A 27,979-nucleotide genomic window follows, 5' to 3' on the forward strand; every position below is an offset into this window, starting at 1 on the left:
TTTAACGACAACAAGTAATCTAGTCGTTGTACTGCCTTACAACGACCAAATTTCCCTTCGTTGATGACCTCACTAGTCGTTAAACCTTGAAATAAAACAACAAACTCCAGTCGTTATTAAGTACTTTTAGCGACTGAAATTTCTTTCGTTGATCAAAATACTTTTAACGACCGAAGTCCCTTTTGCAAATTTTAATAAAAATAATTAAATAATTCATAATTTTCCCTGCGCGTCCGAAGTAGTATTATTTTATATGCTTTCACATGCAATCTAAAATATACCAAATAGTTATTCATATAAAATTTCATTGTTAGGTGCAAAAAACTAAACATCACATTAATTACTGAAAAACATATATATGTCCCACAAAATAAATCCATCAAATCCTAAAAATTGAGAAAAGGAAATTGTAGCATATGCACAAATGACGTCTCTGCACCAACACTAATAAAAAATAAACATAATGCGCTTCAACTTGCTCTGCATTTTGCTCGAGGACATTTCTTCAATCTTCAAGTTCTTGATCTGTTAAAACAACAATCCATGTTAATTTAATTAGTAACAAAATGCCTGCTAGCTATTTTCCTAGTTTAAAAAATTAAGGAAGAATTTAATCACCAGTTAGCCAAACAATTGGAGCAAAAAAATCATGCATTAGCTATCAGCATGTTAACATAGTATGAATAGCAAACAACACATAGCTACAGAACAGTAGAAAAATATAGATTTATCATAATATACCTCTATACATGTCGAAAGTAAATATATCATCCCAACCAATAGATCCTTCTCACTCGTAGCCATTTCATTCTTAATCTTAATGAAATTTCAACACTATCAATCACCCTAAGGTTTTGGCTTGACCCCTAAAACTATTTCACATTAGTAATGCATACAAAGGAATTGAAAGAGTAACGGTTTGGGATAACATGTTACCTTTTCCAAAAAAAAAAAAAAAAAGAGTAACGGTTTGGGATACACCACTCATCTTCCTAAGGTTTTGGTTTGACACCTAAAATTTGTTTTACAATAGTAATGAAGACTATCATTTTGATACTTGAAAGAAAGCAATTTCAAAAGGAGCAACAAAATGACAGAGATTATATTTGAAGTATACAAAAAATGTTCAGCCATATAGCAGCTAACATATTCTTAAAGGCTTATAATCTATACCATTTTGATTTCTCAAAATAGAGAGATGGAAACATGGAGATAAAATGATCAATAAAGTTATCACAATAAGCTTCTTCCATCTTGAAATAGTCACAACTGTAAACTACCTGGTGCATTATGGGACAATCAATACACATTTATTTTTAATTACCTTACACAAATTTGGGAGCGCAACTATACGACTGAACGACTCTTTTACCCAAACACCATCATAATCATCATCATCAAAAATTAACAAATAAATCCACAAATCTCAAATGCCAGAAGAATGCATAACTGTTGACGTACACAGTAGAAATATCTCAAAAATTAAAACACTTGAATCTAGTCTCTAGACCAAATCATAATAGCAAAACAGGCTCCTCTATTAGCAAAGTCGTTATCAAAGAGGAGCACTTGTAAAACATATCACTAAATCTATTGACAAATATGCATTATGTAATAGATGACAGAAAATTTACTAACCTAGTGGAGGTGATGAAGGCTGACGAACCAATATACGTTCAAGCTGTTCATATTTACTCTCCAGAATATCCATGCGCTTTTGTAGTGATTCCTTTTCTTTTTTAGTTGTTTTAAGCTCTTCCAACAATGCAGCCTTTGAGGTGGCGCCACCTTTCAACTCCTTAGCGGTTATCCCACCCCCAAATCCAACTGCATGACTTTTGCGTTGAGGTCCAAAGCACCTTTCCACTACCTCAATATTAGTAAGAGACGGTTCAGATTGTACCAGCTCTTGGATTTCAGCCTATAAAATATAAGAATGTTTAAAATATTGCAATACACTAAATAAGAGGAAGGATGTTAAATGAAATTTATAAAAAGACATACATATTTTTCGATGGTTTCAGGTTCGACAAGCTCATCGTCCTTCTTATGAGTCTCAAAGAAAATAGTTGCCATGTTTGGTGGATTACCATCTTTGCCTCCCTTTAAAATTTAAAAAACATGTCACATAAATCTTTCATACAAAGAGGAGATTTCCTCATAGGGTCACACGATTTACTTACCATTTCGTAATTAATCTCTCTATAAGGTTTGCTACTCGTACGATGAGGCATAACTACCTTAGACCTATTGACTGAGTTTCTTGTACTTGCTTCCTGCATTAACAACACAATAGTGAAATTATTATAAGGTAGTTTGATGATTCATTTTTTTAATGTTAGCTTTGAAGCTAGGTAGCAGAGAGTAAACAGAGAGAAAAAAAAAAGAGTATAAAAAAAAAACCCCTGCAACTTTATTTTGTGGGTCCTGTGGAAAGAAGACATCAAAAATGTTTTGAATTTTTTTTTGGCCCTGCCATAAATTGTTCTGGAAAAGTAATCATATGCCACTTGAAATAAAATGCTATTAGTTAATAGCTATGAAATCATACTTTAAATTTATCAGATAAGAAATGCTCCTTGACCAACCATTGCCAATCACTCTATTCTACTCCTGCCAGCTCATTTTTTAGAACCTCATGCAACAACTTTGATTTCATTTTCTTGTGCAATGATCCTCTCCAATTATTCCAAAGTTTTCTCATATGTTGCAGAACATGACCTCTATGATCAATCATGTCATCACTGTCAAACTTTTCCTGAAATAGAGAAAAATATCAACAGAAGTGTCTTGAACAAGTGAAAATAAGGCATCAATTTACAGATCACCAAATATAGCAGTAACCTAGAAGTTTTAGGATCAAAAATCAATATTTCAAATCAATGTTAATGTGGAGAGTGTTAATGATACTGGTGGTATTGTTGGAGATACTCAGAAGAAGGTGCATATTGCTGGTGAAATTAGCACTAAACTGCAGGTGGGCATTGATGTGCAAATGCAGGAAATCAGTCAAGAGGTGGATATGAGTGCTGAGAAGCTGGCTGAGAAAATAGTACACAAATAGTAGCAAGTTCATGCTAAGAGTGCTTCAGCTACTCCATTTCACTCGAGAGATGTTGATGTGCAAACAAGGCAACAAGCAGACAAGGCACTTGAAACTAATGTGTCTCCCAAGGCTAATAATCATAAGCAGCAGGAGCATACAGTTAAAAATTCTGCAGCTCACAAACAAAAAGCTTGCATCTGAGTTTAGAGCCCTTGTTAGCAATACTTTAATTTTCATATCAAATTTTCACTTTCTAGTAAGTCAAGAAAGCAATGTTGTAAATACTTACAGTAACAGCTTTCCACATGTGCTCAAGCTTATGTTCTTCGATGTCCAACCATGAGTGTACTCGCAGCGGGGACATATTACGATCACGAACTAGCAAACCCAAGTGTCTCGAAAATGAGGCGTGGTTCGGCCCAACAACTCGATTTTGGTAGAAAGTGACTCTTAACTTTTCTCCAGGTTTCAGTCGCAAAACTTTCTTACAAATGTTCATTCCTCTCACGTTATTTATCTTTTCAGATTCACATGGACCTGCAAAATTTAAAGTACGTCAAATAAAATAAAATGTCCAAGCCACTAACAACAAGAAAATATTACACAAAAGAAAATAAAATACTAGTTTCACTAGTCTGAGCATCTTGAGTCACTTCAGCCACTTTTTTTGCCTTTTGAGATTCAAATGGACCTGCACATTTTAATGTAAGTAAAACAATACAAAAATTTCAAGCCTATTAACAACAAAAAAATATTACACACAAGAAAATAAAATTCCAGTTTCACTTATCTGACCATCTCGAGTAACTTCAGCCACATTTTTTGCCTTATGACATTCAAATGGACTTGAAAATTTTAAGTCAAACAATACAAAAAGTTCAAGTCCACTAAATACAAAAAGATATTACACAGAAGAAAATAAAATACCAGTTTCACTTCTCTGAACATCTCGAGTCACTTCAACCATTTTTTTTGCCTTTTGAGAGTCAAATGGACCTATAAATTTTAGTGTAAGTCAAACAATACAAAAATTTCAAGCCCACTAACAGCAAGAAAATATTACAGAGAAGAAATTAAATAGAAGTTTCACTTCTCTGAACATCTCGAGTCACTGCAGCCACGTTTTTTGCCTTATGAGATTCAAATGGACCTGCAAATTGTTGTGTAAGTCAAACAAAACAAAAAGTTCAAGCCCACTAACAACAACAAATATTACACAGAAGAAAATAAAATACTAGTATCACTTCTCTGAACATCTAGAGTCACTTCAGCATCTTGATAAAGGGAGTCTTCCATTGGATCAAAACCAGGAGGCATAAGGATACTTCTCTTTGTTGGCTGATTTAGATTAGAAGTTGCTGGAGTAAAACTTCTATTTTTTCCGATCGGGGTCCTCTTTTCAGCAGTAACTCTTATGCTTTGTCCTCGACCCCTTGTGCCGCTTCTCTGAGCGTCTTGAGTCATTTCAGCTTCTTGATAGAGGGGGGAATTGTCTTCCATTGCTTCAAAATAAGGATGCACGTTGAAATTTTTCTCAGCTAGCATATTCAACTTAGAAGTTGCTGTATTACAACTCTTATTTTTGGCAATTAGAGTCCTCTGTTCAGCATTAACTCTTAAAGAGCCCATTACTCTTAAGCTTTTCCCTCCCCGTCCCTCTGCTGCTAAGGCACCAGGTTGAATGAATTCATGCTTAGCAATCTTCGAAGTTGATCCCATTTCATACTTCTGGATTTTTGAGGGATTCATGTCAACCTAATACCAAAACAAATATATAAGAGCAAAGTCTTCCAAACAAAAGATCCAATAGGTTGGAAAGTTTTTAATAAGAAGAAAAGTAAATTGAGAACGACATTCGGAATGAAGATACAATGTATATGTCACATAGGTTCCTTGCATGAACCATTACTACTATAGTAAGAGCGAGGTAATATTCAAGATTAGTTCATTGGGAAAAAAATTCAGAGCAAATACCATCATTAACAATAATATCGATCGAAAACTCTACCAACCCTACGCTCTCTTCTCTCACATGCCTCACACCTTTTTTTTTACCATTAATGGCCAATCCAGCCACGGAGCAGCCTTCTTCTGAGGTTGCTCCACCCCAACCCACCCTAGACTATTCAAAATTACTAAAACCAGCAACTTTAAACAACAATAGCGATCCACAGGCCACTGGTTTGGTTACAAACAGTGAAGAAACGAATATTATACCTCCTATTCCATTGAAACCTATCATATACGTGCACAGGGAACCAACAATACAATATTCCATGGATTCACAGGGAATTACAATATGCAGTTATTGGTAAGTTTACATATGGAGTGCTCGACATGCAATTTCAACGTACTTCAATTGTTAGGCAGTGTGAACTAAAAACTGATGCTACTATTGGTTTTATGTGTAATAGACACATTTTGATTAGATGGAAGTTGTTTGATTTTACGTAAGTCTCATGTCTAAGCCTGCATTTTGGCTTAAAGAATCTCAATGGTCCCACCCAATGCGAACACTTAAATGGGATGCATGGTTTGATCCGGAGAAAGAAACGAGCATTGCAATTGCTTGGATTTCATACCCAAACTTAGCACCTAATAATTTTGGGAAGTCTCAGCTATTTTCAATGGCTTCGGCAGTAGGAAAGCCATTAACATTGGATTTGGCTACCAAAAATAAGACACTACCTAAATGTTACATGTTTAAAATAAAAAAACACGACCTAGCTGTGCTCGTGTCAAAGTGGAGGTAGATTTGTTGAAGGAACATCCTAAGCGTGTGGCTATTCAAGTTGTTGATAGTGCTACTGGAGAAGTTAAAACTAAGTAGGTAAAAATACAATATGATTTCATGCCGACCTATTGTAAGGATTGTAGTTTGCAAGGTCACGATGAGGCTTCTTGTTGGAAGCTTCACCCAGAACTGTTACTTGGTAATGAAGATGATGAGATTGATGTGGAAGTTAACAAAAATGAGGAAATTCATGTTCCAAGTTCTGAAGATAATGGCAAGCAAGTTGAAGCTTCAAATAATATGCAGGGATCCGTCAAGGGCACAAATAATGTAGCTGAAGATAAAGGCAAGCAACCAGCAGTTATAAATAATGTGCAAGAAACTGGTAAAGGCAAGAAATCAAAGTTTAAGCAAGCAAGTTATAGGTATAGAAATCATGTTATTAAGGTGTTGGATAGTGGAAAAGTGATTGGCAATGTTAAGGATCTCTACAGGTGGAAAACTAATAAAAATAAGCAAGTGCCTGTTGATGACAATTCTCAGAAACAACTTGCTTTGGCAACAGAGAAATTGAATGGAAAAAATAATGTGCAAATTAGGTTGCCTCAGTTAAACCTAGTGTCGTTGAAACTAATAAGAAGTTTGCAGCATTGGGGGATGATGTAGTTAATCAAGAAGGTGTTGTTGGTGCCAATAAGCAGCTGATGGTAGTAGAAGTTGAGAAAGCTGCACCTCTAAACACTGCTGTTGTTACTTCAGTTGGGGATGCTGCAGATTTTCCAAATGTAGAGGGTAGTCTTGTGAAGCAGGCTGCTTCAGTGGTATCTACCTCTGAGAAAAAAAATGGGTTAGAGGCTGGTGAAATTCCACAGCAGGCTACAGCACCAACTGATGCAGTTCCTCAAAAAGCTGCAGATCTGGTGGCACTAGTAGTTGCTGATGGGACTAAGGGAGTGGAGAAGCCACTTAATGTTGATGCACCTATTTACACTCCAAGAAAGGAGAAATTCACCAGGTGAAACTAAGCAATGGATGCAAAATGCTTTACCTAAATCTACTGAAGCTCCAATTACTTCAGCTATACCATCAACTACCTATGATAATGGTATTGATGGGGAAAGGAAACTTTGGAGTGAACAATTTGAGGAGAATAATGAGGAAGGGGAAATTCAAGGAGACAGAGAACTTGCTCATGACCTGAACTCTGATTCAATAGGACCATCACAAGAGGTTCATGCAATGTTTGACAAGGTAGTAGATGAAGAGGAAGTGGATACTTCAAATGCAGTAGATAACACTCAGGCAGTTTCTAAACATGTTGTACTGAGGCATGATGTAGATGATAAGGAGAATACTATTAATGGAAGTACTCAGTTGCAGCTGGAAAAGAATGCATGCAGTGAAGAGGTGGATTATGTTAGTGCAGGTCTTATTGCAATCAAAGTGCATGAGAGTAAACAAGGGACTCTAAGTGGTACTGGTCATAAACAAAGCAAGCAATCTGATGCTTTAGTACCAAGAAATAAAAACAGTGCAAAGAAATTGGAGAGTGGTTCTAAGCAGGTTCAGTCAAATGGAAAGGAAAATGTGACAACAAAACAGTTACAACAGCAGAGGAATAAAGGAAATACTGGTGCTAAGGTGCAAGACCTGATGGAAAAATAACATGAAACCAGTCCTACAGTAACTAAGATGCTTGGGGAGTCTTCAGTTAATCTTAAACAACAGCAAACACCACCAAAAATAACTAGTGCAGGTTCTAACATTAATATAGTGAGAAACACTAGTAGTCAGCAACAAAAGAAATAGGTTGTGCAGCATGAATCTAATTCAAATACAAAGAAGCAAACGCAAGAGGTGCAGAGTGTTTTTAAAAATCAGCAATAGGTTTCACATGCTACTTCTGTCAACTTGCAAGTTTCTAATTCTAAGAAGCAGAACCAGGTTGTGCAACATGATCCTAATGCAAATACTAAGAAGCAACAACAGGTTACAGTCTTAAAGAACCAAGGAAATCCAGAAGTAGCAGTAGCAGTTGGTGAAGAGCCTAAATAAAGAATCATCATTAACATATTAAAAGAAATCATAATAAAGCTCCAAACCTTCATTTGTTCTTTTCCTTTTCATTTGTGTAGAGTTATCTAACTCCTCTAAGTCATCATCTCCTTTTTGCAAAATGTCAAAAGAATCACGAGGTTGAACCTTTCGTACAATATGCCAACCTTTATTGGAATGATCGACAACATAAAATACTTGTGATGCTTGGTTGGCTAATACGAAAGGCTCATTTGTTTTCAATAATCGCTGGCGGTTAACACTTACAAAGCCATATTCATCTATTTTAACTCCCTTCTCTTGATCATACACATCAAACCAGGTGCATCGAAACAAAATAACTCTTCTTCCCTCAACAAATTGTAATTCAAGAACCTCGGTTAACTCGCCATAGTAATCCATTTCTTTTTGCTCTTCATCAGTCTCACCAACTACAACCACCCCAGAATTTTGAGTTCTCAAAGCTTTATCATACTATTGCACGTGAAACCTATATCCATTAATAATGTGGCCTTTGAATTTTGTCACATATGGCAAAGGACCACGTGCTAGTGAGAGCAAATCTTCCATTCTCTTACTATCATCGTGTTTGTGTAATCTTGCAACCTAACAACATCGACTACATATTTTAGCAAATACTATTCACATACTTGATTAAGGGAAATTTTTTATTAAATGATACTCACCTTTTCTTGCAACCAAGTAATGAATTGCCTATTCAATTCGACATCTGAACTTTGTTGAGAGGTATCAACATGAATTTGTGAAAACTCTCTACAAATAATTTAAGCGTTAGTACATATCATTTAAGATGAAAAATATTGACAACGTACCAGTAAATTATTAAATTAAGTCATTACTTACTCGAGAAATGGTTGAATTTCATCACAATTCTTCAATATATAAAAATGTGCCTGCTCCATTTCAGTTGAATCAAGTTTATCTTGCTTGCTACCCTTCCTACCCTTTATAGGTTTTCCAGGTTGACAAAAAATTGTCAAACCTCCCTCAGATTCAAAAACAACACCATCATAATTTCGTTCAACGCAATTAAATTTTGTCTTCATTGTATTCAAATACCTTGAACATAAAGTCATACATTCAGTTGCTAAATATCCCTCTGCAATCGAACCTTCTGGACGAGCCATATTACCAATAAAGGACTTCAAAAAGTGTAGGTAGCGCTCTAGTGGATACATCCATCGATATTGAATTGGTCCAGCAATCTTAGATCATTAGGTAAATGAATTGCCAAGTGCACCATGACATCGAAAAATGCAGGAGGAAAGACCTTTTCTAACTTGCATAAAGTTAATGGTATTTGGGCTTCTATTTGTTCCAACACATCCACACTCAAACATTTCGCCCCAAGCACTTTGAAAAATAAAGACAACTCAATAAGTGGTTCAGACACAGATTTGCAGAGCATACCACGTATGGCAAGTGGGAGTAAATGTTGTAGAATAACATGACAATCGTGACTTTTTAATCCTGAAATTTTGCGATCTTTAAGGTTTACACATTGAGAAATATTTGATGAAAATCCATCTGGGACCTTTAGATTCTTTAAGAAATTGAAAAACTTTTGCTTCTCTTCAGGAGACAATGTGTAACATGCTGGTGGTAACTCATATTTATCCCCATTTTTTATCGGATGCAAATCTTTTCGTATGCTCATTGCTTGTAAATCCAACCGAGTATTCAAGGTGTCTTTGGTTTTTCCTTTGACATTTAAGATTGTCCCCAATATATTATCACAGATATTTTTCTCAATGTGCATCACATCTAGATTATGTCGCAACAACAAAGTTTTCCAATATGGAAGATCAAAGAATATACTCTTCTTATTCCAATTATCACCCCTGCTTTCATGTGATATCTTATTCTTCTTCTTTGGATCCTTTGTTAGTGGTAACCCATCTAAATCAGCAACTTGATCAAGTATATCATCACTGGATAACATTTCTGGTGGTAGTCTCGTTTCCTTAGTTCCATCAAATAACGCTTTATCATTCCTCCATTTGTGATCAAGAGGAAAAAAGCGTCTGTGGCCCATATAACACTGTTTTTTACAATGTTTTAGCCTTGTGGAAACAGTTCCTTTATTGCAACATGGGCAAGCCAATTTTCCTTTTGTACTCCATCCAGACAAATTTGCATATGCTGGAAAGTCGTTGATGGTCCATAACAAAGACGCATGTAATGTAAAATTCTTTTTAGTTGACGCATCAAATGTCTCCACTCCAGTTTCCCATAATTCATTCAACTCCTCTATCAAAGGTTGAAGATAGACATCAATTGCATCCCCAGGACTCTCAGGACCAGGTATAAGCATTGACAAAATAAAATTCTCTTGCTTCATGCAAAGCCAAGGTGGTAAATTATAAGGAATAAGTACCACAGGCCAAATGCTGTATGGAGTCCTGGACATTCCAAATGGTTGAAACCCATCACTAGCAAGCCCAAGTCTTACATTACGAGGCTCAGCAGCAAAAGATGGGTGAAGTTCATCAAAGTTTTTTCATGCCATTGAATCAGCTGGGTGTCTCATAATCCCATCATCAACTCTTTTATCATGATGCCATGATATAAGAGGAGATGTCTTTGAGCACATAAATAATCTTTGAAGTCTGGGCTTTAGAGGAAAATAACGTAAAATCTTGTATGGTATCTTTTTTCCACTTTTAAATTTGGTTTCCCCACTATGTTTATCCTCCTTCCATCTGGATGCCCCACAAACTTTGCAAGATTCAAGACAATTATCATCCTTCCAATATAACATGCAATCATTCTTACACGCATCAACCTTCTTATAAGAAAGACCAAGATCTCGAATAACCTTCTTTGCCTCGTAACATGAATTCGGCAAGTTTGTTCCATCAAGCAATAAATCTTCTTTCAAAAACTTTAATAACATCGTAAATGACTCATTACTCCAATGACCAATACTTTTAATGTGAAGCAATTTAACCAAAGTAGAAACTTTAGAAACTTTTGCACTTTCATATAAAGGCATCTCAAAATCCTCCAGTAGCTTATAAAATCGTTTTGCTTCAATATTTCGTTCCTCCTCACCACTATTGTTCATATTATCTCCATTATAATACAAATCTCTCAAAATCCCATGTATTTCATCCTCACCATCACCGTCTTCAATGTCATTCTCATGTATAAATTCAGAATCTGGTTGTGCTTCACCTGACCTCTCCCCATGGTGATACCAAAGAGTATAACCTGGTATTATCCCATGTACTATCAAATGTGACCTAACCACAACACGTGTCCTAGAAGTTGCATTACCACATTTGATGCAGGGACAACGTATCAATTGTGGTTCTCCCAATCTTGTAAAAGCATAATCTAAAAAATATTCCACCCCATCTACGTAAGCATCAGCAAGTCTATCATTAATAAGTTCCATCCATTGCTTATTAGGTGCCATAATCTTGGTTCATGTAAAATAGATATAAAAATAAATTAGTACAACAACCAAGGAGTAAGAGTTAAACATTTACTCTAGAGTTATGGATTAATGAGAAATAGATACCTATAGTTATACTTATCTCCGGAAATGTGCAACATCACAAAATACATAAATTTCATTGTACTGAAAAACGATGAACTTTTTTATAGGTATAAAATGATAATTTTTTCCAGTAGACAATTTAAAAAAATAAAGGACACTCAAAGAGTGTTTTATGAAGGAAAATTCAAAAAGAGAGGTAGAGATAACTTAGCTATGACATTGGGCTAATGAAGAAACTTCAACATATTGGTCCTTTAGGATTATATATGATACTATCTCACTGATGCGACATGAAAAAAAGAAATCTTTGCAAGATATGTGCTAAGGAAGCTTACAAAAGTGTTGAAAGATCTACATATAACGAAATTAAAGATCCTAGTGGAAAGGAGGTTGCTAAAATCAAGGTGGCAAGCTCAAGATCACCTTGCAAACACTTTCAGAAAATCGTTAAATGAACCTTGAGAGGGATGAAGATGGAAAACCGGCCTTGCAAACCTTCATGGTTTGCTACTTTTGAGACTTCAAAATGTTAATTCCTATTATTTTTGTATTCCTTTAGTTTTTTTTTCCACAAAACTTTAAAGAAAAACTAAAATTATAGAATATGATGAATCCACCAGATCTCTCTTCAATTTTTTTTAATTTCAAACAGCTGGAAGTTAAATGATCGGCTACAAAACAACCTTGCTCGAGGCAGCAAAATCCAAGATTCAAAAGACAATAAATTGTACACAAGTTCAGAAAATGGATATACAAACTTAGAATTGAAAGATAGCCCAGGTTGCTCAAATTCAAGAGTTATCCACAAGAGGGTAAATGAAGAGGATGATGACACAACAGAAGAATAGATAAATATTCCACCCCCAAAGAAGAAGCAGAGTTTTGCTAATTGACATTTGTCATTTCCAATTGAATAGATTAAAAAAAAAATCCCTTTCCTGAAATATGTTATTCAGCCTTCATCTTCTTTCAACAACATTCAAGCAAAATTTTCAGCCTTCATATTTTTTTTTCCAGCCTTCACCTAATCTTTCTACTATATTTGTTTTGCCAACCTTCTTGGCATGGGATTTGAGCAACAAAGACAGAGCACTGAAAATGACATTATCTGGCTACAGAACTCTAAGACGGATGAGAATCTCTATTTCCAGATAAACCTTTAGGACTCAACCATAGGGACAAGTAAGCTCTTAATTTTAGCAAGTGTAAACTTGTAAAGACACGATGCTAGTTGATATGTTTTAACTATGTGTTGTAACTGTTGGTTACTCGAATAGTTTTTCAAATGTCTTCAACAGTTAATCTTTCACCGTTTGAAATGTAATATAAAACACTGTATAAACATTGCCCAGGCATCCGTTTAGTGTATTTCTGAAAATTTTCAAAGTTTTGTACTATTTTTTTAATTGATTAGAATAAGGTAAAACTTCAGTAAATAAAGCAAAGACTCGATTCCTTCATTATTAGTAGAATAATGACCAATAAAATGAATATCATCCGAAGGCAGAGCCGCAAACAGATATAGGGTTCAGCTCATTATAAATCAGAAAAAGGCTTTCAAGATAAATTATTGATATCCAGGAAAACATATTCAAGCACAAAATACCAGCAATCCATGTTTGTCCAATTTAACAGTAAAATGTATCACTAAACCAATTAATCAATACAATCGAAAAAATATAATCGAACAGAGAACTCATACGAACAGGAAAGGAATACCCAATTTCACAATCAATAATTACAATATTTAATAAATTGACAGATATTTACCTTGATGTGAAGGAGAAGGAAATTGTAAAATTGTTGAGATAAGCTTTTTTCTCAAAAGCTGGTTCCTTTCACTAAGTTGACCAAACTGTTTGTGTAATCAAAATAGAGAGAAATAATTAGGTTTTTATATGGGTTGGGCGGGGAAATGGAGCATAACACCCAAACCACAAATTTTGGTTGTTATCCAAATTGAAATTTCAGTGCAGAAAGAACGGGATTTGCTTTCCCCAAATATCTCAACAAATTTGTTTTACCTTTCAATCCTATCTTCAGATCAGTTTGTTCAGCAGCCCTTGGTGTTTATCCAAAGAATTTGTTGCGGAATTCCTGAAATTGAGCCGCTTGCCAGGACTTAGCCGTATGTGTAGCAGCGTTGCAAACTCCTTCTACTGCATTTTTACTCAATTATCACTTTTGATTCTGATAGTTACGCTTCTTTCTAGCTAATTAAGTTAGTGTGAGTCTCCTCTAAAAAATTGAGCATACAGAGAAATAATTAATTAATGTGTATCCAAGCATTATAAATTAAGGAGCCGTTTTTTTTTTCTTTTGAGGGGTGGGTGTTGCGTATGAAGGGGAGTGGGATTGAGGAAAAATGGTGGGAATGCGGATGATGGGGAGGGTGGGGTTGGGGAAAAAAAAGGGGGGAAAAGTTAGCGCCTTATTTTATTTGCTAGAGCGACTGGATATTATGTTTTTTAAGGACTGGATATTGTCCCCTCGTTAATATTGAACTAAAAATTATCTTTAACGACTGGAAAAGAATTTAGTCGTTATAAATATACTTAGAACGACCGGATTTATCTCCCTTCGTTAAGAAATGGTCGTTAAAAGTTAAGTTTCTTGTAGTGTTCGCTTCGTCGCCCCTTTAGCATATTTAATATGAAAGTAACGCTATCGTTAGTAAACTATACTTCCTAGCTCATAAATCTGTAACCAATCACTTATAGGACTCATTCTTTAATACTCGCCTAACCCGAACTTCCAATTAACCTCCTGTTACCATAGAAATACCAACAATGACAGTAATAGAGATATGCATATAAAAACCCTTACCATTCAGCCCATAAACAATTCTAACAATCCAACAACCCTTCTTAATCCTTTTCCAATCCAAATCGTTAACGTTTTAAGATTATATACCAAACAACCCAACACACACTTTGTATACGATACGTTATACACTTCTTTCTTCCAAATCTTGAATCCACATCAACGACAACACGACCACAACACGAATAACAACATATGAACATAAATCATACTTTTAATCCTTTCAACCCACAATTTCATATAACAACAATTTCATGCAATTTTTTACTTCCAATTTCACCCAATCCAATTTTAATCCTTCTATTACAACACCATTAATACAATTATACCACAAAATAAGAAAATCTTACCTTAATTTACTCGGAGGAATTTCTACACTTATTTGCTCCAATTTCACAATTTCTTCTTCCTCAATTCAATATCCAATGTTGCTATCACCTCCTTGAACTTGTAATTCACTTGGAACTTGATCAAGATATGCAACAAAACAACTTTTCTCAACAACCATGGCTGGCCGAGAGGTTGGCAACCATGGAAGTGTTCTTCTTCTCTTTTTTTTTCTAAGTTTTAATTTGTAAAATGAAATCAATTGCTAAATTGTTCATCACTCAATTGTATATATATAGTGCTCCTTATATTGACACGTGCCCCCCCCCCCCCTTAATGACTCACCAAATGATTTCTTGAATTATATATATATATATTATTATTATTATTTATTTCGGGTGGGGCCCACAAATAGTAATTAAATTAATTAATCATTAATCCTTACTTAATAATCTAATCATAATTAATTAGTCCCTAATTTCCAATAATATTTCTACACTAAATAAAATTTATAAACAATTTGTGTACTAATTAAAATTGAAAATTAAAAGTTCCTATTTCATATCCGAAAATAATCCCGTCTTTAACTTATGTCAATTAGCTTGCGAATAACTCGACGTATAGAAATACGGGGTACAACAGCCCGAGTCTATCAAAGCATATACATCATGAGAAAATATCAATAATATACCTGTGACAACATCAGGAGAAGACTCACGATCTTGGCGTCCAGCCAAAGCATAAATACGGTGCTGAGGACCGCTAGAACTGAGGACTCTCCCCCTGACTCTACCATGGCCGACTGGCGCATGTGAACCTGGTCCCATAGGGCGTATGGATGATGAAGATCCGGCTACCGACCCTAAAGGCTGGGTCCTACCTCTACCACCAACTGAGGGGCAATCACGCATAATGTGGCCTGGCCGACCACTTGCATAGCAAACCTCTGAACCTGAGGGCACTGGACCCAATGTAAATTCCCACACTGGGAACATCATGGCACGGGTGGCCTCGCCTGACCCGAATCACCTCTGAACTGTGAACCGGAAAAACTCTGACTCGGCCCGGAATGAGTAGATCTATCAAATCTCTGGCCTGAAAACCGTGGAGGCGCACTAGTCATAGAATGGCCTGAGTGCCTAGAAAACTGTTGTCTATGCCCGCCTCTAAACTCACTCATCGGACTCGAAGATCTAGCCCTCTTGTTATACCCTCTATCATGCTCACGCTCACTTCTTTGTTGTTGCTGGCTTTTCTCTAAATTTTGGGCATGGGCTTGAATGCGTGAAATATCCATGTTGTCCTGAAGGGACGCAGTCAGGCACCTATCCATCAAGTGTGGCCCTAGGCCTTTCACCAATCGGTGCACTCGGTCACCCATATCTGCTACCATGGCCGAAGCATACCTAGCCAAAGAATTGAAGTGGAGACTATACTCCAAAGCACTCATACTTCCTTGCCTCAAATTTAAGAACTTATCGGCTCTAGCTCGCCGAACCTCTGGAGGCAGGTAATGTCAGAGGAAGGCATCTACAAATTCTTGCCATATCGGGGGAGGTGCATTGGCTACCCGTGAAGCCATCCAAACTGTGTACCAATGAACCGCAACATCCCTCAATCTATAAGATGCTAACTCCACCGATTCGATGTCCGAAGCATGTATCAACCGAAGTGTCCTCAACATCCCATCAATAAAATTCTGAGGGTCCTCATCCGGCTTTGATCCTAAGAATTTCGAGGGGTTCGAGCTAATAAAATCACGGGCCCTTGCACTAACAGCCCTATCACCTTGCCCTGTACCTTGCCGCTATGTCTGGGCAGCAACCAATTGAGTAAGTAAATGAATGGCCTCTTTTACATCTTGGCCTGAAGCATCCGGTAGAGGAGCTGGAGGTGTTGGAGCTAGGGATGAGGCTCTTTCATGCTCCTCAGAAATAGGCACTGAATGAGAGGACTGAGATTGAGCCGCATTCTAGGGCTCACTTTTCTCCACAACCGTTGGCAGTGCTCTTTCAGCCCGCTTTCCTGCCATTGTCTTGCCCTTTTGGGCTGCCGTAGCCTTTCTCTTCACAGGCATCTCTGAAATACACAATACACAGTTAAGGAAAAGAGAAATCCCTATATCATGGCCCTATCGCACGATCTTATGAAGAAAAAAGGCCATTCATACCTAAAATGCCCGCAGCCTCTTGTTTATAAGTGTGGCGCGCAGCACACCCATAACCAAGACTCTACTGGACACGGCTCGTACACACACCATAGGACAGAACTGTTCTGATACCACTTTTGTCACGACCCAACCGGAGGGCCATGATGGGTACCCGGTATTAACCCACCCGGGCACCTCTTATCGTACATTCACATTTACATCTAAATCATACTTTCTATCCATCATTCATACTAATCTCGTTGGGCAACAATACATTTATATCACCATCAACAAATATGCCCATAACAATGTACATAAGCCGACGATGCTATCAAAATGACATACAAAAATAAGCCGACAAGGCTCAATACATCTAACCTTATACACATGTCTACGATCCTCTAAGAAGAGTATGTCACATCATATAGGCGGGACAGGACCCCGCCAAGCCTATAAGTATGTACACAAAAGAATAGATACCAAAATTTGTAGCTCCGAATGAAACGGAGCTCCGCTACGTAGTCCCTGAGTAATAAAGCTATGGATCAAGCCTGTCTCCCTGGCCACCTGCGGGCATGACACAGCATCCACAAACAAAAGGACGTCAGTACGAAGAATGTACTAAGTATGTAAAGCATAATCAACATCATTATAGAAGCATAAGAGACAACATAAGATATAGCATAAGATAGGAGGTAGTAGAACCATCATCATATCACTTACTTTCTTTTCATAGGGACCTTGCATTTCTAATGCGTGATTGTGTACATACACCCATATCCGTATCCGTATTCGTGTCCGTATTCGATTCGGTATTTATCCATATTCATTTTCATAATCGTATTCATATTCATATTCATAGCATACCCGACCATGAAGGATCAGTGTTTCACATACCCGGCCATGAAAATCTCGGTGATTATACATACCTGGCCCTACCAAGGCTCGGGGTTATCCGTACCCAACTGCAGTGGTATGCGCGCAATACATATCTTACCCGGCCATATAAGCTCGGTGTTACATAATATTCATACATAGACACATATACATAAGAGCCCATAAACATCTTTGACATCATTACTATCATCGTTTTATTACATCTATCTTTAGAGGATCACTCATCGTATAAGGAGTTTAGTAGAATCATAAACATAACGAGAATTATGATCTTTAGTAGCTTCAAAGATAGAATCATTTGGAGGACATTATAGACTCATGAAAGGATAGATATATAGCCAAGGAACCATGCCTTATTGAAAGAAGGGTTAGCCTTACATACCTTTTCGTTTAGCTATTCTATCGCTTGAACGTTCTCCTGCAATGCTCACGTTTCTACCTTCATTAGAGTTTATACTAACATTAGAAAATCGATAGCTTAGCATACTTGACTAAGGCTGGAAAAAATTGGGCAGCATTTCCTTTGTTTATACAACTTTCCTCATACCATATATCAACTCCCAAACGTCTACAATAACATTCACAATATCATAGCAACAGTCTTTATTCACCTACATTATCCATATTTCCCAATATCCTTCAAATCATCCATATCCATGATCATGGCACACTATTACATTCACTCATATACAATGTCTATCCCATGTTCTTAATGTCATTTATAACATAATCATAATCACAACATATCAAGAATCATGACTCATTCCAAGCTACTACTTAAAATCTCATTATGCTCATCTTTGTAACCCATTTTCTATCTCCTTTCATAATCCAAGCCTTTCAACCTCTCAATACCTTAAACAACATGGAAAGACCATAAAACTTACCTTAGATGATGTAGGAATGGACTTTGGGTGGAAACACTTCACTTGAGTAAAACCCAAGTTCCACTTCCACTTGGATTTCTTGTCTTGGATGAACCTTAATGAGTTTCTTACACTTGATTCTCCTGGTTTGATGAAGTTGATCATTAATATCTCTTGAATTCTTGTAGGAGAGGTATGGAGAAATATTCTAGAGAGTTCTTGAGAGAAGGGGAGTGAAGATGAAATGAAATGAATGAACTTGGTCCCCTTATTAATAACTCCCAATCTGTCCCGTCTCGGTTCTACGAACTAACATACGGTCCGTATAATTTATATGGACCGTATGTTTGGCCGTAGATTTGGGACAGTGAGGCTGCCCTTCTGGGCAGAATATACGGCCTAACATACGTCCAATATATTTTATACAGCCAGTATGTTGGACCGTATAATGCCCAGCTTTTCCGAACTCGTTCTCATCGACTCGTTTGATCTCCAATCCTTATGGAACCTTTTTAGCACTTGTTTAGCACCTCATTAACAATCTAAGGGACATTATAACTCTTCTCCAAAACAACATTAAGTCATCATTAATTCGGTACTCGTAAATCTCTTCCGATACATAACCTATACCTTGCCTTTCCTGGCAACCTTTCTTCTCTTACCTCAAATGTCTTTGAAATCTCAATCAGGGTCATCAAATGCTATTTCTTACTTAATGAAATATCGTATACTTCGTGCCCTTTGTTAGTCTATTCACTGAGCATTAACGAATATTTTTTCGAGGTGTAACACAATCATTCGTCCCCGAACGAACAAGAGGAAAGGAAACAAGGGAAAAGGTAGCTGACTCAGCAAAAATATGGGGATACTTGTTACGCATATCTGACTCAGTCTTCCAGGTGGCTTCCTCAACAGGACGATTCTTCCACTGGACCTTAACTGTCGCGATTTCTTTCGACCTCAACTTACGCACCTCCCTATCTAATATAGCGATAGGCTTTTCCTCATAGGACAAATTCTCATCCAACAGAACGGAATCCCAGGTAATGATATAGGACCCATCACCATGATACCTTTTCAGCATAGAGACATGAAACACCAGAGACAAACCTGAGGGTAAAGCTAACTCATATGTTACCTCCCCCACACGATGGAGAATCTCAAACGGGCCAATATATCTAGGACTAAGCTTACCTTTCTTCTCGAATCTCTTCACACCCTTCATGGGTGAGACTTTCAACAACACTTGTTCTCCCACAATAAACTCGAGATCCCGGACCTTTCGATCCGCATACTCCTTCTGCCTACTCTGAGATGCTAAGAGATTTTCTTAAATCACCTTCACTTTATCTAGAGACTCTCTCAACATATCAGTACCCCAAGGTCTTACCTCGAACGCATCAAACCACCCAATAGGTGATCTACACTTCCTCCCATAAAGTGCCTTAAACGGAGCCACATCAATACTCGAATTATAATGATTATTATAAGAGAACTCCGCCAATGGTGAAAACTGGTCCTAATGACCACTGAAATCAATCAAACACGCACGAAGCATGTCCTCAAGAACCTGAATCGTCCGCTCGAACTGACCGTCTGTCTGAGGGTAGAAAGTTGTACTAAGGTCCAACCTAGTACCCAATTCAAAATGCAAATGCTTCCAAAACTGAGATGTAAACGTCGTGCCCCTATCAGAAATGATAGAAATAGGAACCCCATGCAGGCTAACAATCTCACGAATGTAGATCTTGGCTAACTTCTCAACATTATAAGTAGGCTGGATCGGAATAAAATGTGCAGACTTAGTCAACCGGTCAAAAATGACCAAATCGAATCAAACTTACCCAAGGTCTTTAGAAGACCCACCACAAAATTCATGGCTATCCTCTCCTACTTCCATTCAAGAATAGGCATTCTCTGAAGAGTACCATCGGGTTTTTGGTGCTCGTACTTAACGTGTTGACAATTAAAATACTTGGAAACATAATCAGCTATATCACACTTCATCCTAGCCCACTAGTAATGCTATCTCAGATCACGGTACATCTTCGTAGCACCAGGATGAATGGAGTATCTAGAACTGTGGGACTCCTATAAAATGAAGGGCAGTATTCAACCCCTTCACAAAACGTCTAACCCTCTCCTCCTCAGTAGGTAAAAGCTGGAGAGAATAACGAGCCAAAGAGTGAAATCGGGACTCGTAAGTAGCGACAGAAGAGTTATCTTGTTCAATATTATTGAACTCATCACGCCTCCTGTCCCTCAAGGTACGAGGAAAATATTTCTCAAGAAAAATCTGGTACAACTGAGTCCAAGTCAACGGAGGCAAACCCACTACCCCATCCTCTACAAACGCCCTCCACCATAACTTCGCATCTCCCATGAGCTAAAAAGTCACAAACTCTACCCTATACCTCTCAACTGCCCCCATCTTACAGAGCCTCTCGTGGCAGTCAATAATGAACTCATAGGCATCCTCTACCTCAGTACCATAGAACTCTGGAGGCTTTATCTTAGTGAACCTCCAAAATAAATCATGCTCGTCACATGTCATCACCGGTCCTCCCACTGGCCTAGGAAATAGATCAAGTCCTAGGGCCTCATCCAAACGTGGAGCCACAGCTACGGCATGATGTGCCCCTATAGCATGAAATGGAACCTAAGTCGAACCATCTGCTATCGCACCCTGATAACCTGCTGTTGCTGGTAACACACTTGCCTCTGCTAAGCCATTCAATAGGTTCAGCACTCGGACCATAACATCTGACAGCACTTGAGTAGCAATAATATCTGGCTGAGCTGGTGCTGCGGCAAACTCTGCCACCTCATAGAGAATTACCCGGGGCTCAGGAGACTCAGCTCGTTGCTGACCAGCCGCAGGAGCCCCGCCCCTAGCTGGTGCTGCTACTCCCCTACCTATACTTCGACAATGGGCCTGGCCCCTCCTCCACAAGCTGTAGCCCCAGCGGCCGACGCGAGTGCCTCGTTAGCTGGTGCTGCCATACGAGTCCTCACCATCTGTGGGAGAATAGAAAGAAAAGTCAGATACCAATTTGAATCATCCATATACCAATTGGAATCAAGTAGCACAGAAGAAATAAAGAAATTTAAGTTTCCTAGTGTCCCATAGCCTCCCGAAGATAAGTACAGACGTCTCCGTACCGATCCGCAGGACTCTACTAACATGTCCTTGTACGACGAGATCAACGAACCTAAAGCTCTGATACCAACTTTGTCATGTCCCAAAAAGACATAAGTGGCACCCACACTAGTCCTATAGTGGGCGAACCAATCCCTTAACCCATTATCAAGCCCATTTCAATTACTTAAACCAATTAATAAACATTGCTCACGAATAACAGAATAAAATATCTGACAATAGAATAAATAAATAGCAAGTGTGAAAATCTAGCTATTACATCCCCAAAATCTTAAAGTCACCGTACAAGGACTCTAACCAACAATGTCTAAAAGGAGAGATACTGTCTAAAAATAAACATAATGTCTGGGATGAAAATAGACATATGAAACAAAAAAAGATCATCAGGTGGCACGTCACGGATAGGAGCTCACCCTCTGATCTTGATACGAATAACCTCAACTAGATGCGACGTCTCTAGCTCAAAATGTGCACTCACAAAAAAAGTGCAGCAAGTGTAGGTCAGTACAAACAACACGTACTGGTAGGTATCATAGGCCGACTAAGATTAGTATCATCCATACACACATAAAATCAATGTAATTGGCAGACAGGCACAACAAACACGAATCACAATAAATATCCTCAAATAATCCTCTTTCAGAATCAATCACCAATTATCAACAGTGAAGCACCAATACTCAAGCTGCAAGTAAAACAATATACACTGAAGTTTCCAGCTCTGTCACATATCTGTACACACATGCTAAATGGTATTGTTTTTCCCAAATAGTTATGACCTGCAGGGGACCCATAGTGTCCATGTACCACTCGTTCCGGAACGAACCTCGGACCACGAGCTCATAACTAGGCTACATCGTCACCCCCTGTCAAATGTGTCGTAAGAGATGTATATGTTGCATCCCAATCATCAATAAATTCCTCATAATCACATCACAAGAATAGCTCAAGAATATGTGTCAAGTCAACACCAATGAAGTATAAGCAAATACCACAAGCCACAATAAGACTCATAAATAATCTGCTCAATAATAATATAATATGTAGCTGTCTCAATTCATCTCTGAAGGGTATATATGAAGACCTCCTTTTCAATAGTCTCAAGAATACAATTCAAGTTTATCAACCTCAAAGATGGAGAATTACTCAACACAATTTAATCATACAACTAACAACGATCACCAAACTCCAGGTCCGAAGACCTAGACATGCTTTTTCCCATAAATTCTACGACATATACAATCAACTAATCAAAGTCTAACTCAAGTAAACCGAACCTACCTCTAAGTAGATTTGAGCAATGGAATCACTCTGCAACAACCTTTCCTTTTCGTAACGCCTCAGAACGTTCAAAGTCTAGAAATCATAATACTAAGTAAGTGATGGGGTATTAACTCAATTTATGGGTTCTATAATCAATTCAACCCTGAAAATCTATTTTTAGCCAAAGTTCCCATTTTTATTGGATCCTTGGGTCTCAACAAATAATTTCCATCATTTACTATCCAATTCTCATGCCATGGAGTGATAATCTCTACTCTTAGATGATTAAAAAACAATAAAAAAATAACCCATTAATATTCTAGGGTTTCATGAACTTAGGTGTTCTAATCATTCAATTCTCCCCAAACTAGCTTTTATTTGGTGCTACGGGTTAATACGATTAAAGAACTAACGAGATTAATGGTGGAAAGTTACCTTGATGAAGAGTATTGACCTTGCCTTAGAAAATTCGCCTCAAGGGTTTTTGGAAACTGTTTTTGGAGTGGTGTGAGGAGTGGGGTCAAAATAAGGTATTAAACTAAGGTTTCTGACTTAATGAGGGCCGCTGCAGTAGTCCCTGCTTCACGGCAGTGAGGACCACCCTCGCTGCAGTGGGCCTTTGAAAAATCAACCCTTCGCTACAGCGAGATCCCTCCTCGTTGCAGCGGAAATCCTTCCACTACGGCAAGAAATTTTATCACTTTTAGTACTCAGTCTCTCAAAATCATTCTAAGGCCCTATGAACTCAAGCCAACAAACAAACTAAGTTAAAAACACATCACAAAGCCACTTATAAGTCACAAAACACAACGTAAAACGCACCCCAATTTATTTAGGTCCTCTCATTTCTAGCCTCGGGAAAGTACTAGCAAGGGTAGAATGGTAAAATTATACATAACGACCAAGCGGGTCATTATAACTTTTATTAGATTAAAGTTGACCACTGGAATTACATTTTAAGTCATATATTGGGGGTATGTAGTGCTTAATTTTGTATCAATACAGAATTATGTGATGTTAATTCAGTACTTGTTTGGTACGAATCTCTTCCTACATTTTCTAATCTTTTTTTTTCTCTCTATTTCCTTTGCATGAAATAACCCGAATGAGTCCATTGGAATTATTTCAGCACCTCTTGCATTACGTGTTGGGCCCAGCCCAACATCATTCAAACCATCAAGTCAGCCCCATCCATTTCTAGCAGCAGTCGCGGATTGAAGGCCCAATCATAGGTGAAGATGGTACAATTTAGTTGGTGGTCTTAGTAAACACACCAATCAGCTTTTCATTTTTATGCTTATGTATGTGTATGTATGAATACTTGTAAATATTGAAACCCATGGAAAGAACTTCGCTGGAAATAGGCAAACGATGCATCATATCGTTAGAACGGATAGGAACCCGAATACATTTTTAAACTCGGACCCAACGAAAAGATAAAGAATGTCATACTTTCAAAAAAGGACAAAAGAAATAATTTTTCCTACTTGTGAAAAACAGAAAAAATGGAAAACAGTGGACATTTTGAGAAAAATCAACTCTTTATTTTTTTAAACTTGAGAGTTCACAAGGGACAATGATTTCAAAAGAGAAGTTCTTTTCTTGGGTAAGGATTTCAAATAGTTTTAAATGACTTAAATCGTTTTCAAGAATTAAGTCTTGTTTTCGGCCAAGCCCGCTTTAATTTGGATGAAGTAAAGGAATTTCATTTAAGTACAAATTTGAGGAAAGGGACTTCAAATAAAGAATGTGGTTGACCTTCAACAAAAGGATAAGAAAAAATGATTTCACATAACTTGCAAACAAAAGAGGATTTTTCCAAAGTGTTGTATAAATCTATGGCGTATTTTGCGAAGGACATACACTTGTAATTTTTTAAAACTTACAAGGATAAATGGTATGTAACACTTGGGACTAAATTAAATATAACTCTACTTAAGGGAAACCTTGAGTGTGTTTTTGGTCCGGAAAGCGAAATAACTATTTAAAACCTTAGACACATTTCCCTAAAAGAACTCAATTCTTTTGAAAGAAATAAAAGGACTTTCACTTTTCATAAACCATTTTGTAATATGCCATGACTTTTATATATAACTCTAAACATTTTTTAAGGAAATAAACACAAAATCACAATTTGAAACTCGAAGGTCAACCGCATTTTACGGATTCTTAATATCGGGGTGCCTAACACCTTTCCTGAGGAATCACTTGAACCCTTACCCGAGCTCTGGTTTAAAAAAGGTTTTATCTTTTGTTTGAATAAATCCTTTTTAATTTGGTTCTCCTAATTTCCATAATAAATTAGGTGGTGACTCTAAAATAGTAAATCCAAAAAGAGTCCAGAATTATGAAATAGCTTTTATGCCTCGCGTAAAAGTGAATCGTAATAATAAGAACACCCTTAACAGATACAGGGGGTTGTAGTATCTCAATCATATCCACCTTAGCACGATCAACTTCTAAGACTATCTTCAATACTTTATGTCCGAGGAAAATACCCTCTCGGACCATAAAGTGACACTTCTCCCAATTCAGCGCCAAGTTGGTTTCTTCTCACCTTGTGAGCACACAATCCAGATTCATCAAGCAAGCATGAAATGACTTCCCAGAGACAGAAAATTCATCCATTAATACCTCTACAAAATCCTCCACTATTTCAGAAAATATGGGCATCATACACCTTTGAAAAGTCCTTGGTGCTTTGCATAACCCAAACGACATCCACTTGGAGGCGTATGTACCGTAAGGGCAACTGAAAGTAGTCTTTTCCTGATTTTCTGGTGCAATAGCTATTTGATTATAGCCGGAATACCCATCAAGAAAATAATAATACTTCATTCCTGTTAATTTTTCAAGGATATGATCTATAAAGGGAATAGGATAATGATTCTTTCTTATGGCCGCATTCAATTTCCGATAATCTATGTGAATTATCCACCCTCCACCCTATCCAGTTCTTCTTAGGATGAGATTCCTTTTATTATTCGTCACAACTGTCATCCATCCTTTCTTCAGGACATACTCTACTGGGCTCACCCAGTTACTTTCAGAAATTGGATAGACAATGCCTGCATCTAACCACTTCAAACCTCCTTTGGTGCTCTATATTAGGCTTATGATCATCGTTCATAAGTATCTTGTGCATATAGAATGCTGGACTGATCCTCTGAATATCAGATATCTGCCACCCAAGTGCTCTCTTTCGATTTTTTAAGACCTCCAAAGACTTTTTTACTTCTGCATCAGTGAGCTAGGCTGCCAATATAACTGGTAGAGTTTCACCCTCTCCCAAGTACGTATATTTGAGATGCGCGGGTAGGGGCTTCAACTCCAACTTCGAGACCTCTTCTACCTATAACTTGAGCGGTGGCCCAATTAGTCTGTAAAGTGGCTCAAACTCCACTTTTTGAATGTAAATACCTGCTAGATCAAGACTATGCACCAACTCGAACGCCTCTGTATCCCTAAAATTATCATCCGCCACTAGATCTCTCTCCAATGGGTCGCTAGATGTAATAAGAGGTCCCTTAATATCGTCGGTCACCACAATGATAGCAGACGGCTCCTCATAGATTGTAGGAAACTTGAGGGCCTTGTACACATTGAACACCTTAACCTTATAATTTACCCTCATAGTTAGCTGCCCTGCAGATATGTCAATCAACACCCTGCATGTGGAAAAAAACGGACGCCCAAAAATAAATGGGACATCCGGATCTGGATGAAAATCCAAGATGACAAAATCTTCCAGAAACATAGAGACCCCACCTGTACCAAACGATCTTCGATAATACCCTCGAGTCTGACCAAAGATCTGTCTGGAAGTTGTAGAAAAATGATGGTTGGTCTCAAGTTTCCCAACCCCAGCTTTCTGAACATGTACGACCACATCAGATAAATACTTGCACCAAGATCATACAGTGCTCATGCAATAAATTGCTTCCTAATGGTGATCTCAATAGTGAAACTTCTCGGATCCTTCAGCTTTGTAGGCAACTTTTTTTGAATTCAAGACGTACACTCTTCAGTCAGTGCAATTGTGGCATATCCGTGAATCGCCTCTTTTTTGCTATGATGTCGTTGATATATTTAGAATATTTTGGAATCCCTTGTAGTATATCTAGAAACTTCTTATAAGTGGCCTCTTCTTTCTATTTTCCCAACTGCTAAGTGAACGGAGGAGATGGATTGACAACCACTAGAGGCGGCTGCCTCACCAAGGGCACCTTTGCTACCCTCTCTGCCTTGATCATGTCATGACCCGTCTAGGGGCCATACGGGTACCCGGGCTAACCACCGAGCACCGCTCATACCATTACCCATCGTATACATCAAGCGTTCATTCATTAATCTTATGCTCAAATTATAGGAAAACCATTTTTTTCACTTTGAACATAATTACCTTTATATACATAAGCCCTTCGGCTATCAAAATAATATACATACAATAAGGACATCGTGAGACCATACTACCCCCACATACGTATCTACGAGCCTCTACTAGAGTGCTAGACATAGGGATGGGACAGGACCCAACCGTGCCCAAATTACATGTATATACACAAAAGAATAAATCAATGGCACCTCCGGAATAATGGAGTGCTCTCAAGTCACTTAATAGATCCTACGAGACTGGATCACCTCCCTGTCTACCTGTGGTCATGAACACAGCGTCCAAAGAAAACGAACGTTAGTACGAACATTGTACTGAGTATGTAAGGCATGAATGAAATGAATACAATAGAGGAATCATAAGACATATGATGAAGATATAACCTGCGTGACTTTTAAGGGTGGATACATTTCACACATATATCATATATAATCGTAGTACATGTATCATCATAGCGCATAAATCATCGTATCATATATACATATGTCATCATCGTTAACCCACGTCTGGGTAAACATCATACGCCTCCCACTAGTGGTGGTCATGTCCGGCCCTCTAGGCAAGGCGTACTCATGCGCAGCCCACTAGTGGTGGTCATATCCGGCCATTCAGGCACAGTGGAACCATAAGCAGCTCGCTTTCGCGGTGACATGTTCGGCCATTTAGGCACGGTGGAATTGTATTATCGTGTGCACATCATAGACTTATCATTATTATCTCATTGGCATATCATGGCCTTA

The 27,979-nt window shown here is 37.8% G+C and overlaps 3 protein-coding genes across 6 annotated transcripts; all 3 read right to left on the reverse strand.

The window, feature by feature from the left end:
* Window positions 1–284: 284 nt before the first annotated feature.
* Window positions 285–13,715, reverse strand: LOC132636024 (uncharacterized). 4 transcript variants are annotated; one of them, XM_060352675.1, is made up of 12 exons: window positions 13,386–13,715; window positions 13,132–13,216; window positions 4,291–4,801; window positions 4,137–4,196; window positions 3,974–4,042; window positions 3,669–3,737; window positions 3,336–3,583; window positions 2,552–2,758; window positions 2,184–2,276; window positions 2,005–2,103; window positions 1,639–1,921; window positions 285–525 (listed from the first exon to the last, which is right to left on the reverse strand). In XM_060352675.1, exons 3-8 carry the CDS (start codon window positions 4,793–4,795, stop codon window positions 2,603–2,605), a joined length of 1,107 nt encoding a protein of 368 aa, XP_060208658.1. In that variant the 5' UTR covers window positions 4,796–4,801; window positions 13,132–13,216; window positions 13,386–13,715; the 3' UTR covers window positions 285–525; window positions 1,639–1,921; window positions 2,005–2,103; window positions 2,184–2,276; window positions 2,552–2,602. The 4 variants fall into 4 exon arrangements, with proteins under 4 accessions (XP_060208658.1, XP_060208657.1, XP_060208656.1 ...); XM_060352674.1 differs by having other exon boundaries at window positions 2,589–2,758; window positions 4,282–4,801; XM_060352673.1 differs by having other exon boundaries at window positions 4,282–4,801.
* Window positions 10,357–11,277, reverse strand: LOC132637491 (uncharacterized). The gene has a single exon (XM_060354570.1). The coding sequence runs from the start codon at window positions 11,275–11,277 to the stop codon at window positions 10,357–10,359; it is 921 nt and encodes a 306-aa protein (XP_060210553.1).
* A 5,471-nt stretch (window positions 13,716–19,186) lies between the features above and the next one.
* LOC132637492 (uncharacterized) lies at window positions 19,187–20,806 on the reverse strand. Its single transcript, XM_060354571.1, has 4 exons — window positions 20,561–20,806; window positions 19,994–20,200; window positions 19,814–19,942; window positions 19,187–19,732 (listed from the first exon to the last, which is right to left on the reverse strand). Exons 1-4 carry the CDS (start codon window positions 20,804–20,806, stop codon window positions 19,187–19,189), a joined length of 1,128 nt encoding a protein of 375 aa, XP_060210554.1.
* Window positions 20,807–27,979: the final 7,173 nt, after the last annotated feature.

Source organism: Lycium barbarum, chromosome 4, assembly GCF_019175385.1.
Source record: "Lycium barbarum isolate Lr01 chromosome 4, ASM1917538v2, whole genome shotgun sequence".
Lineage (NCBI taxonomy): Eukaryota > Viridiplantae > Streptophyta > Magnoliopsida > Solanales > Solanaceae > Lycium > Lycium barbarum.

What these genes read in the sequence shown, in the direction of transcription:
- LOC132637491 (XM_060354570.1), bottom strand. Translation starts at nt 11,277, where the DNA reads ATGGCACCTAATAAGCAATGGATGGAACTTATTAATGATAGACTTGCT.
- LOC132637492 (XM_060354571.1), bottom strand. Translation starts at nt 20,806, where the DNA reads ATGGGAGATGCGAAGTTATGGTGGAGGGCGTTTGTAGAGGATGGGGTA. An exon ending in TACCTACTGAGGAGGAGAGG is followed by an intron (nt 20,201 to 20,560) that starts GTTAGACGTTTT and finishes ATTCCGATCCAG; the next exon opens with CCTACTTATAATGTTGAGAA. An exon ending in AGTTCGAGCGGACGATTCAG is followed by an intron (nt 19,943 to 19,993) that starts GTTCTTGAGGAC and finishes AGTGGTCATTAG; the next exon opens with GACCAGTTTTCACCATTGGC.
- LOC132636024 (XM_060352672.1), bottom strand. Translation starts at nt 10,266, where the DNA reads ATGTCCAGGACTCCATACAGCATTTGGCCTGTGGTACTTATTCCTTAT.